The sequence below is a fragment of the Cylas formicarius genome, unplaced genomic scaffold (assembly GCF_029955315.1).
Source record: "Cylas formicarius isolate icCylForm1 unplaced genomic scaffold, icCylForm1.1 PGA_scaffold_6__28_contigs__length_40554024, whole genome shotgun sequence".
In the NCBI taxonomy this organism is placed as follows: domain Eukaryota; kingdom Metazoa; phylum Arthropoda; class Insecta; order Coleoptera; family Brentidae; genus Cylas; species Cylas formicarius.
In genome coordinates this window covers 2,002,667-2,015,999 of record NW_026844347.1, presented here as the reverse complement: position 1 = coordinate 2,015,999, position 13,333 = coordinate 2,002,667, and the positions used below count along the sequence as shown (strand labels likewise).

At 32.2% G+C, this 13,333-nt stretch overlaps 1 protein-coding gene across 12 annotated transcripts in view; it reads left to right on the top strand.

The window, feature by feature from the left end:
• LOC132702935 (muscle-specific protein 300 kDa) overlaps nt 1–13,333 on the top strand; it is a 171,410-nt gene that overhangs the window by 107,906 nt on the left and 50,171 nt on the right. For all 12 annotated transcript variants that reach the window (XM_060671820.1, XM_060671816.1, XM_060671817.1 and 9 more), the window contains 3 exons: nt 3,651–3,752; nt 4,740–4,943; nt 5,036–5,187. In XM_060671820.1, coding sequence (XP_060527803.1) covers nt 3,651–3,752; nt 4,740–4,943; nt 5,036–5,187 — 458 coding nt within the window. The remainder of the gene's footprint in view (nt 1–3,650; nt 3,753–4,739; nt 4,944–5,035; nt 5,188–13,333) is intronic.

Genomic DNA, 13,333 nt, shown 5'->3' with positions numbered 1-13,333 from the left:
CTATTATTTCGCTGGAGTACTTCATTACTAACATGATAAACCAATAGCAGTAGTAATTGTACTAGTCGTGGAGTAATGCTGGAAGCCCGCGTGTCCAGTAAAAGTACTTCCCTGATGTGTGTAGTGTTGTACCATCGACGAAATATTTGTTCACGAAAAATCATCATGTTTAAACTTATGCTACAATATTTTAGTCTATTTATTTCGTTACTATCGAAACCGAAACTATCCCCGAAAGTAAATTGAAAGATTCCTGTAAGTAGCTTTCTTCTCTAAAATGCCCGATTATACATCTAGCATGCGAAAAGTGGAATTTTACCGCGTCAGTTTCATTTTCCACGGATCCGAGCCACTTCGGACATTTTCGAGATATTACCGCACGGGGCTGAACTTTGACGTTTGTCAATTCTGACGGTCATATCATTGTACCCAAGAACTAACGGTTGTAGAAAAAGTATAGTATTTACAACACCTGCACACTTGGTACATAATGTAATATTACGAAACTCTAGCGTCATTGTTATGTAAATTACGATACTGTGCTAATATTATACAAATATATTGAATTTATTTTCGCATTTGAACTTATACTTATATAAAAAATAAACTTATGCTGTCTAATAAAATGGGATCTATACAAAAAGTATGCAGAAAAATAGACCTTACGAAATATGAGTTAAAATAGGTTTGTGTGTGTGTATTTTAGAAAAAAGTTTTGATGATATATTTTGTCAAATTAGAAAAAAAAATTGGAGCAAAATGTATGAAAATATTTGTCGAACAACCCTTTCATTGCAAAGTAGCACACTTATTGAAATGAAAAATGAATTTCTCTGGGGATTTCGTATTTAGAGACTCTTCTTCTCTTCTTCTTGAAAATTTGAAAAAACGGTAATGTATTCTATTTAACATAAGAAAGTCGGTACAACTGCTATCTCAAAACTTTTGCATTTGTTTGCTTTTTATTTTTTGCACAACAGATCGCTGAAATTATTATTTTTTATTATATCATATTTTAGTGTAAATTTTACTTATTTCCGAATGCAAAAGTGTTGACGCAGAAATCTTTTGTAGGTATACAAGTACTTATACAATTGAAAATCCAACATTAGTATCATCATTAAGTCTACAAATATACATTCTAGAAAAATGAAACAGGTTCATAAAAAAACCTTTTGTTTAAGTCAGTTTATAATAGATGACTTGTAAATCTAGTTTTAATGAACGTCACGTAGACATTGAAGGAGTGTTAGTGTTCAAGGAAAGAAGAAGATGCGATCAAAGTTTTAATTTTTTTATGTATATTTTATATTAATAGTAAAATTTAAAAAGAAAGGTGGACTTCCTAAATAACAATTTGGCATAGCGCTTTTTTATCTCAATCAGCAACTTTCCTAAACGAGATCTAGTTTCGGTTAGTTAGTTGCCAATCTCCGTCTAGTCAAACTGCAGTAATAGACGCTTTATTCAAGTGTTTTCCCCCGCCTATACAAGGAAAATACATTTTTTTATCGGGTCATAGCAAATAACTTTCCCAAACGGTGGAGATAGGAACTAAAAAAAAATCCAAAAATTATCAATAAGTTTTTTTTTTCTTAAACACCTACGACTATCTGGTATATTCGCTTAGGTCATTCGTAATTTGAAAGAAAATTACCTTTTAAATAGGCAACCAAAAATATAAAATATTCCGGGTTAATAACCAATTCGATGATGTCATTCTATTTTTAAAATTCTGATATCAGACGCGCGTTACCTCACTCGATAAAACAAATCAGAGGCGTAACTTCGCGTGGGTAGTGGAGAATTCTCACGTAATTATTTTAATTCCACTTGATTCACGGATAATATTATCCTATAAAATGTTTCTATCTACCTAAAGTCATAGTTAAATAGATATATTATTAATAGTCTGTAAGAGAAATACTATTACTAATCGAGAAACAAACAACATCAGAAAATGAAACAATTCATAAAATAATGACTATTAACATTTACATCGATTAGAAACAAAAGAGAAAAATAGATTTTTCGAATTTTAACTCAACCGCTTTGCAAATTCTTTTCAAAGCTCCGCCCATGCAAAAAGAAGTGCACTAGACTTTGGCGTATTTGTCAAAACCGAGGCCACCTTAAAAATTGTTGTAATGTTTTGTTCGTTTGTATCGAGTTTACTGGTGTTAAGCGCTACAGAAACGAGACGTGCGTATCCGCTTACCACGGATGTGAATGTGCGTGTGACAAGTACATTAATTGATGGTTAAATTTGACCACTTTACGCTAAATTTAGTGTTGATTTTTTAGTGTTGTCAAAACCGATGCCGGTCAATGTCAAGGAATAGACTTAATCGTGTATGTTATTTTTGGCGTAATATAATTTTAGCATGCTTTAAATTAAAAATTTTAATTTAAATAAAATTAATTTAATTTCAGATAAGACTCCCACAATTATTTATATCACTTATCAGGGTGTGGCAGTGCAATGTTAATTGTTGATTTTTCTGGCATTAACATGTTTTAAACAATGACTTGAATCGCGAAAGCTGATTTCTTCTTGAAGTTTATTATATAATTGTTTTCTTCTTCTCATAAATTTTGTTTTTGATAATTAATATTTTTCATTTCTTGACTCTGATTTTGATTAATTCTGATTTTAAAATTTTATTACCTTGCCTTATAATCTCCCGATTTGAAATACGACTCTATGAAATACAATATTCCGTGAGTATATTTATGTAGAAAAAAACTACTCAGCGGTTTTTTTTTTGGGTAGATAGTTAAAGTATTTATTTAAGTGATAAGCTTTTAACAGTTTGCAAAAAATATTGATCCATTCTATTCCAATTCAAACCAAACATTTTTTTTAGTTTCTTAATGTACAGATACAAAAATGTCTGCTTGTTGTATTTTTGTTTCCTTTAAATAACGGTTTTTGGAAAAGCTAACAACAAATTAGTTCATTTCGACTTTTTCCAACCTAGGTTTTGTTATTGATAAAGAGGTCATGGAAGATAACCAATCTGCTAGGCTCGTCAAACCCTGCAAAATTGTCACCAAGCAACTTACTTACAATGTAAAATTATTCTTACTCTGAGGAACTAAAACTATTTAATTTAAGGAATTCATTGAAACTAAAACATAAACACAATTCGGCCCTAGTTCAGAATGAACAAAATGCGAATAATTTCCGATTAATTAGACCTTAATTCATTTTTATAGTAGGAGTACTGAATGTCGCAGATTTTTATAAATAGTTCTTAAAAACTTAAATTGACTCAGTTTGACATTCTAATGACGAGGAGAAAAGATTTTATTAATCTAATACTGTTTTATTGATTCATTTCGAATCAATTCGCTGCGGATTTTTTGGCTAAACTCTGTATAATGAAAATTTGTTTAAAATTAGTTATGTGCCCGCTGCCGTAATTTTTTTTTGAGGTACTAACTTTTTCAGATGTAATCCTTCACCCCTTCATGATTTCGATTTTCCTTTAGAATTACAACATTACTTCCATCTTTTGCACCAGAATAATTTTGAGATAAATGACTACGAACGACTTGAAAGTCCTATTTTTTAATTTATCGTCTAAGAATTCCCATAATGACCACAGATCTTCTTCTGAATCGTTCGTTTTCCGTTTTATTTTTAGAATCAGCAAGTCGAACTTGACCTACTGCAGGAACGTGTGGCAGAAATTGTCAAGCATGCCGACGAGCGCAACAGAAAGACCATTCAAGGACAAGCAGATCAGGTAAAGGCAGAGATTTTTCAACGTCTTTGAGTTAATCGCCCTCGTGCTTATTTGCAACAAATTCAATACTGTAACCAACTCAAGAAGGTTCTTCCATAAGGCAGGCAATTATAAATAAAATTTGCAGGGTTTATATTGGAAAATACAAAAATAATTAAATTATGTTGTTCCCAAGCAACAGAAAGTTCTTACTACTGTTATTTATTATAAAAAGGTCTGTATTAAGTTCAATATGATATAATTTGATTTTATTTTTATCTTCAACATACAGAACATTGCATTCATCAAATTTATGGTTTTGCTTGAAAAGTTAACAATTTTGTTAATTAATTGATCGAAAGAAACGAAAAAATATTTTGCATGGTCCAAAACTTGAAATAAAATTTTAATTTTAAAATATCGACCCTTGTTTTCAGATGAAGTTCAAAATTGAAAACTTTCAAGTTCAATAAAAATATGTGGAATTAACTCAGTAAGAATATATTAAGGGAATTTGATGGAAGAATCATTAAATGTCCAGAAAGTTGATATACTTTGTGTATGTATTTTAGTAAATTAAAATTAAATAGAAATTATTTTATTTCCTATATCGTTATGAATATTACCGGTTACGTATAATTGCATAACTGATTTCTAGCGAAAATTATTTTTGGGCAGCGGATAGATAATGTTGAATATCTGGCAATATTTTTCAATTATGATTAACGTTTTTTAAAAACATTTGTCGATATTTACAAAAATAACCTTTGCATAAACTTCATATTTTTCGATGGCTCAACACATTTTACAACGAATGGTTGTTTTAGAATATGCAGACCACTTTATAGCGCATTACTTTTTTATTAAATTAGGAATAAAATGGATCCCATATGGTGCCGACTTAATTGAACTTGATATAGAGTCAGTGTCTTTTTTTACTAAAATATAGATTAACCCAGTTTAGATTTACAATAACAAAGTTCCACAAAGTTTAACCTCTGTCCTAAGGTCTCCGAAGATTGGTCATCTTTAATATCAAACCTTGAAGGCCGAAGAGATACTTTAACACGCCTGGCAGAAGTATGGGAAACTTTCGAAGGTCGCTGGCAAAATTTCGAAAGTCAACTCACGAGTATCGAAGAACGGATCAAGCATATCGATCACGTCGTCAGAAGTAGAGACCATGTCATCACCACCAAGAAAAATGTGGAGGTTAGCTACGTTATTTATTGTTATAGTCAGTAGTTTTAGTTTTAGGTCCAACATTTACATAAATTATCAAAATTTTATTCTCCCTCTTACAGGACCTGCAATCAGAAGCTAGAACCCTTGAAGCTCGGGCAACGGAAGTCATTGATCTGTCCAGCTCAGTGCTTCTGTTCTTAAGTGAATGTTCGCCCCCATCTGCGGCATCACTCACAAACAAATTGCAACAACTTGATGAATTGTACAAAAAGTGAGTAATCTGCCACATATTTTGATTCTATCTCGACAAGTAAATGCCAAAAATTATCAGTTATTTTTGAGAATGTATTTTAGTCGATTTGAAACTAACATTTACCATACTCCTCGGATTGTTGCTCTGATAGAGGTATAACGCACTTGCTTTTATTTCGCAGTCTTAATCATTTAAGGTTAAGGTTTTAATAGAGATATGATTTGAACATCGAATATGGAAGTAAATAGTTTTTAACAAAGATGTGGAAAATCGCCGTAAATCAGTACTATTCCAAATGTGTCCTTATGGGAATCGGCATTATTATTGTTTATTTTTGTAGTTTATGAGCTACTAGAGAAAATTGGAACATTGTCGACTTTAAAAAATTGCAATATCTTCCTTGATATGGAAGACATTTTGATTTTGTAAAAATTGTTTCACTGCAACATTTGAACAGAAACGAAATGGCTCATTTCAAATTGGAATCCAAAGCTCTTTCGTCATTTTAAGATACTTCCTGTTAGGGTTTAATTTTAATTGGGATCTCGCGATCTTTCAACTCACAAAATTATTACCTTTTAGATTTTTGATGACACATCCCTGTCATGCTTTTCTTGTGATAATAAAATTATTATTTAGATAGTATTGGACGCCCTGACTAGATCACAGAAAACCAGATCTTTTTTGGAACAAGAAAAATAATAAATAAAAGTTTTACGGCTTGTGTGGTTGTGCCTAAATGATACAACGAGCTCTGACCAGCCAATGAAAGTGCTTATTCGGTAAACTATATATTCTATACCCATTGCTGTATTATAAAAAAAAACTATCCATTTAATAAATTGCAAACAAAGTAAAAAGAGTTTAAAAATCTAAAGTCCAATAGAACTTTCTTACACGTCGCATTCAGAAAGAAATCACTAAAATATAATTCTGGTTGGCTGCATAACTATTAGGGCTTCTCGGGTCTCGTTTGGATATAACATCAGCATTGATATCAAGATGTCAAACTCAAACGCAGCTACTGCAATGTAATTAATGTAAATTAATTTAGTAAAACTATGCGTGTTTCTTATATAACATTTTCGCAACAAAAATTCACGTTGATAAAACCCATTTAGGATTTGGGCATCGAGTCTGAAATAGGAGATCCCTGGAATCATGTTTTTTCGGACAACCAAAAGTGGCCTTTCATGTTACAGTCGCATATTTGTTTTCAAGTACTAAATAGAAACTATGTAGTATCTAATCTCCCAATCTCGACACTAATTATGGGGATGTGTGATTAAATAGAACATAATGCAAAACCCTTGGAGCCTCGAAACTCAGCTCGAATCCGCTAAACAATAGTTTGAACTGTTTTGAGAAATACAGGGCGTCCGATTTTCGATTATTTTCACGTATTGATTCACGGATGGAAAAAAAAAGTTGAAAAAATATTCCGGGATATCATCCTTTCGCTTGTTGAACTCCGACTGAAATTCTGCATCCGCCTGAAATCCTGCATCCGACTGGAATCCTGCCGACGTTTCGCCAAGATCTCACTTGGCATCCTCAATGCTCGCGCTCCGCGATGTTTGAAGTGTTTTCAGAGCGCGAACATTGAGGATGCCAAATGTGATCTTGGCGAAACGTCTGCAGGATTCCAGTCGGATGCAGGATAGCAGTCGGAGTTCAACAATCGAACGGATGATATCCCGGAATGTAGTGTCAACATATTTTTCTAAGGAGGAATCCAGAAGATTTGTAAATCGAATTAGAGTAGCTTTTGGAAGTTTCTTTAAAGAACATTATTTGGAAGCTTTAAACTTGCTAAGGTGTGATTGCTATTTTGAAATTGAATAAGTTAACCTTAAGACTATATGAGGTTCTGTAGGTTAGAATAAAACTACTAAAATAATAATTTTATTATCAGCATATCAAAAAACATAGCAGGGTTGCGTTATCATAAATCGCAAATATAACAATATTAACAATACTTTTTTAAGTCGTAACATCGCAAAAATATAATTTAAATTGCAGATTCATAAAAGAAGTATCTAAAATCAAATGGGCATAAAAAACAAAAATTTGATAAAGTTTCAAAATCGAAATATCCTTGATATTAATGATATGAGAATAATGAATCGCAAATGATATGGCAAACTTTGATAAAAAAAAAGAATCAGTGTTCCTGAGTAGCTCAGGAACTATCATAACTAAGTACCATTTTTCAGGAATGTGCTATTTGTTTCTGCGCCTCAGTGATATGGTCCGCATTGGTGGGTCGAAAACTGGTTCTGTATTTCATGTTTTTTTTTTCATGATTTCGCATAACTTTTAAAACTTTCAATATTTGAGAGAACTAATTTATGGAGGTGAGGCACTCACTTGAAAGAAAAATAAGACATGACGACAACCTAAGTGCGCCAATTTTGTTAAAGGAAACCTCATTACATAATCCGGGGACAAAATTTTTTATTTAGGCTCTGGGATTGGATGTCGGCCAAAACGTTTTTAGTTCTCGTCTATAATAAATGCATTCGTCCGCGTTTTAGAAATGTATTTTAGGAAACATTAGAACAGAATTAAAAATGGAGTTTAGGTTGTGTTCCGTTTACACAATTTACGTGCTTTTATCATTAGAATTGATTTTGTGATCAACTAACGAAGATGCAAATGTTTGAGTATTTTTGGCAAGCTTTGAACATGATCTACGTACACAGTTTAAGTTGTAAATTTGGTTCCGTGTCCATCTATTTTTCTTGGTTAATATCCTATCCGTTGCGAAAATATCAAAAAACCGCTTTCTCTAGCTAAAGCCAATTTCGCCAGAAAGAAATTCCTTACTTTTTGGGTAGCATTCAGTGCGGCTCTCAGAATCACTATACAGGGTGAAATCAAAAAGTTATCGGATCCTACTTTATATTAGCATAGCACTTCCAATCATTTACTTTTGTTTTAAATCAGTACGTGCTCGACTATGGCTAATCGGGTTTCTATTCTATATAAAACAGCAAATACTAAGAGGAGGAAGACTTCATAAATCCGTGTGTAAAACAAATATTACTTTAAAGGAACAAGAAGAAATAATTCATTAAAATAAAATATTTGAAAAATAACTTAAATTAAGTCTTAACTCGCATAACGCGAATTTTTGATTAGTGATACAAGATATGATAAGATATACAAAGCGCCATACGAACATTAGCGAAAATTCCTAAAACAATCGTTTTAACATAAAATAACAGATATATATTTTTTAAATTTTTATTTAAAAGAAAACTGTTAAGTATTAAGCTTGTAGTATTTAATATGGTTACTTATTTATAATTTATGTTATTTTGTATATTAGAACATTTTTGGATTCTACGCAAGTTTCTAGGAAAATTTCATATATAATGGTCTATACCTATATCTAATGGTTTTTGACATATTTAAGTTTTTATCTCGAATATGTCATTTGCAGGCCCTAAGAAAAATACCAATTTTTCCAAAAAGAAAATCTTTATTTTTTTAATTTGGGTTTAACACCTTGTTGACAAGACATACTTAAATAGAATTTTTATAATATTTTGATAACTAATAATACAGGGCGTTCAAAAAATACTGAGAAGTTCCAAAAATCTTTTTTTTTTTTAATGGAAAGCCCAAACCCCCAGACACGTCGTATATATAGTTTCCATTTTATTTATAGCACCACTAACTATGTTAGATCCGTTGCTATCAAGTATTTCCTGCCTTATTCTCTCTTTTAAATTCTCCCTATTTTCAGTCCGATTTTGGTAAACTTTATTTTTGAGGTTTCTCCATAGTAAGAAATCTAAAGGCGTCAAATCAGAACTACGAGCTGCCCAAGGTATTATTCCGTGACGACCTATCCAAGTTGGAAATCGGTTGTTCAGCCAGTTAATTACGGAGCACTATCTTATTGTTTAATTTGTTCCCGTAGAGCGTCAATAAGTGGATAAATCTGCGTAGCTAGTAGGTTTAAATACCGATTACCATCAATATTGCCTTCATAAAATATTGGTCCACGTTTTTTAGATATTATACCGCACCAAAGAAATACACTTCTGTAACCCTGCTTCTGAATAATTTTAACCCGGTGTTTTTTACTAGTAGACCAGTAGTGGGTATTTTTTCCATTAAAGATGCCGGTCGTATTTCAAATATATTTGATTCAAAGTAACGGTCCACATTAGAGCGCAAAATGATGCTCTTGCACTCTTATCCTCAGGTGTTAATAACTGAACAGGGAGGAATTTAAATTAAAAATAATTATTTACTCTCGGCATCTTGACTTTTTATTTTTTAAAGTTTGAAAGTGACCAAAGTCCACTTTTTATTGACAATGTCAACAAGTGCGGCCCAAAACCTTGAAATCAGTGATGAAGGTAATTTAAATTACGTTTTGATATTAAATTGAAATTTAAAAAATAATATTTAAATTAAAGAAATTATCAAACCCCTGGGAAAGGATACAATAACAAGATTTCCTGATTCTGAAAGTGAAGACAAATGAAACTCATACAACAGATTTAAAAAAAGAATGAGAATTTTAGAGGTCCATTCTTCAACAAAGAAAGAGGAAGTAATTGAGAACGACAATTTACAAAACAGCACCTTCAAAGAAGGATTCAGAGAACACAGAAGTCGTACTTATTGGTTGTTCGGAAAGTCATTTCGTTTTTTTTGGGGAACATGAAAGACAGTTTTCGTATAATGAATAAATATTTTATTAAATTATATATTGGCCATTCTGGTCCAACACCTTTTGCCATCTTTCTGGCAGTAACATAATTCCCCTCTCATAAAAGTTTTGGTCCTTGCTGGCAAAAAACTGGTTCAGGTGGTTTTTGACATCTTCATTTGAGGTAAAAGTTTAGCCATCCAAAAAATTTTGCAGGGACCGGAACAAATAGTAGTCGGAAGGCGCCAGATCTGGAGAATATGGTGGATGTTGCAGTACGTCCCATTCAAGTTGTAAAAGTTTTTGGCGAGTGACCAAACTTGTGTGAAGTCTCGCATTATCCTGGTGGAACACTACACCCTTCCTGTTGATCAATTCGGGCCTCTTCTCTTTAAGTGAATCATTCAATTTGTCCAGTTGATGACAATAGACTTCTGAATTAATCGTTGTATTGTCCGGCAAAAGCTCAAAAAAAAACGATTCCTTTGACATCCCACCAAACGGAGAGCATCACCTTTTTTTGGTGAATGTTGGCTTTTGACACGCTTTGAGCCGGTTCATCTTTTCTGCTCCATGACCTCTTGCGTTTAACATTGTTGTATACAACCCATTTTTCGTCCCCAGTAATAATCCGCTTCAAAAATGGATCATTTTCTTGACGTTTGAGGAGCGAATCACACACGTCAACGCGACGACACAAATTTCGCTCCGTAAGGACATGGGGCACCCACACATCGAGCTTCGAGGTTAAGCCCATGCCTTTCAAATGGCCATAAACAGTCGAATTCGACAAATTTAATCTCTCACCGATCTCTCGTGTGGTTATTCGCCGATTTGCATCAACTAATACCTTTATCGCATCTTTGTCAGCTTCGACCGGCCTTCCAGACCGTGGTGCATCTTCGACATCAAAATTGCCGGATCGAAATTTTGCAAACCAGTTCTGGCACTGGCGTACTGTTAACACGCCTTCTCCATACACATCCGTCAATTTTTTCTCGCTTGGACAGCATTTTTACCTTTTCTGAAGTAAAAAAGTAAAATATGACGAAAATGCTGCTTATTGATCTCCATATTTAAAAGGGCACCAACCAAAAACTACTGCGTAGAATTAATAGAACTTTTTCACACACAAGCCTTGCAATATCAGCTCTCAAGACATATAATGGTTATGCGGCTTAAGTGTGAAGTTGGTTTCGAAAAAACGTAATTAATTCCTCTGACGGGAAAAAACGAAATGACTTTCCGAACAACCTTATATATGCAGAAAATGTGTAAAATTAAACGGAATTCAGAGAAAAGATACGATACACAATCGGAAAAAATTATTTCCGCCAAAGTTTTTCAAAATAACTGCTTAAAAAATTTAAATTAAACAGAAAGAAAACGTATTTTTGAAATGTTTTGGAACTCAGAAGACATTGCTATACGAAGCGACCGGACGCAGTGTTATAAAAAGAAGAAATGAGAGTTTTACGAATTGGTTAAATTCTAAAACAGGCAAAATTGCTGTTAGTAAAAAAATCTTTTTAGATACTTTTCAAATAAGCGCAGGACGATTGAAATGTGTATTAAAATCTAATAACATTGGCAACGATTTACGTGGGCGTTTGCCTGGATCGTGGTGAACAATAAGTGATGAAGCAAATTTGATTGTTCAAAACCATATTAACATATTTCCCGAAATTTGAATCCCATTATACTAGGGACCATAATCCCGACAGAAAATATCTTCATTCTGAACTGACTGTAAAAAAAAATGTTTAATTTTTATGAGCTTCACTGTGAAGAAAATAATTTAAAAGCAGTTAATGAATGGACTTATAGAAAAATATTCATGATTGATGATGATTCATGATATTCATTTGAAGCTAGCAGAATCGGCAGAACTGCTTTGAAACAAGATCAAGAGCGAGTATCAAGAAGAGGCTTCATTCCTCTTCAGACACCTAAAAACCCATCATTATCATCAAAACGCATCAATGCATATCGTGACATATGTGGAGGACAAAACAGAAACATCAAAATATCTTTAATGTGGTTAAAAATTCTATCGATGGGAAATGATGTGCAAATCATAGACCACAAATTTTAAATATTAGGGCATTCATTTTTACCTAATGACAGATGACAAATGACAAATTTTTATTTTGAAAGTGACCTAAGTCCTTTTAAGAAAAGCAAGGTCATATTATACACTTAATAATAGCAACTTTTTAATAGGATGTATAAAATTAAATCCCTTAAATGCGATTTAACGCAATAACGCAAAACCTTAAGTATTTCAAATTAAAGTGGACTTAAGTCACTTTCAAAATGAAAAACTATACATTTTCAGCATAGACAACCTTATAAAATACCTACTTTTATTTTTAAAGAAAAAGAACATAAAATTTTTAAATTTGGGGTATCCATTTTAAAAAAAAAATGATTTTTGGATTTTTTTTTAATTTAGTATTTTATCTTACTTTTTGAACACCCTGTATTATTAGTTATCAAAATATTATAAAAAACCTATTAAACTAGGTTCTTATCAACGAGGTATTTAAACCCAAATTAAAAAATAAAGATTTCATTTTAGGAAAAATTCATATTTTTCTTAGCGCCTGCAAATGACATATTTGAGATAAAAACTTAAATATGTCAACAACCATTATTAGAATTAAGTAGAATCAAAAAATGTAATAATATACAGGATGTTCCATTTTAAAAAAATGGAATAAAACTTTGTTTCCAGATGACTTTTGTATTTAATATTTAACATAAGATATTCAAGAGGTGTTGGCCCCTATCAAGTATTTGCATTAGCATTTTGTTGTCCGACGTGGACGCGACTTGAGTCCCATTGAAAGTAGCGTTAATTGAAACCGAATTCGCAGTAAGGATTTTTTTATTTTTTCCTCTTAGAACATGCAAACACAGCACGTGATTTTGCAACAAAACGCGGAATCTAGCCAAGGGTTCGATTGACTTTGACATATGAATGCTTCAAAAATGATTAATGTCACGATTTAACCGTATAAATAAATGATTTAACAAAATCGATTCGCAGATGAGAAAGAACAGTCAATTATTTTAAATGAAAAAGTAAAATTTTGTAAGTACCTGTACCATACATATATTAATTTGAACAAAACACTGAGGCACTAGCAAAATAGTAACAATATATAAAAATTAAGGAATATTGGGCCGTAACTCCTTGAAGTTTAGTTTATATATATATTAACCCTGAGGTTTGTACTAATTCCATGTCTTATTTTTTAATGATATCGGCAACACCACTCAAACTTATTTCTCCTTTTTTTGTCCTAATTTAACCTTTGCTCAATTAATTAGCAGTTTAACAGATCATCAGATAAGTAAATTGATGGTGGTAATCGTTTTTTAGTAAGTCCCCATTCTATTTCTCATATTTATCATTATTTAAAACTGTCTCAACTACACACTAACCGAATTTCGGCTTAGTTCAAATTAGATCTCGCGTCTTCTTTT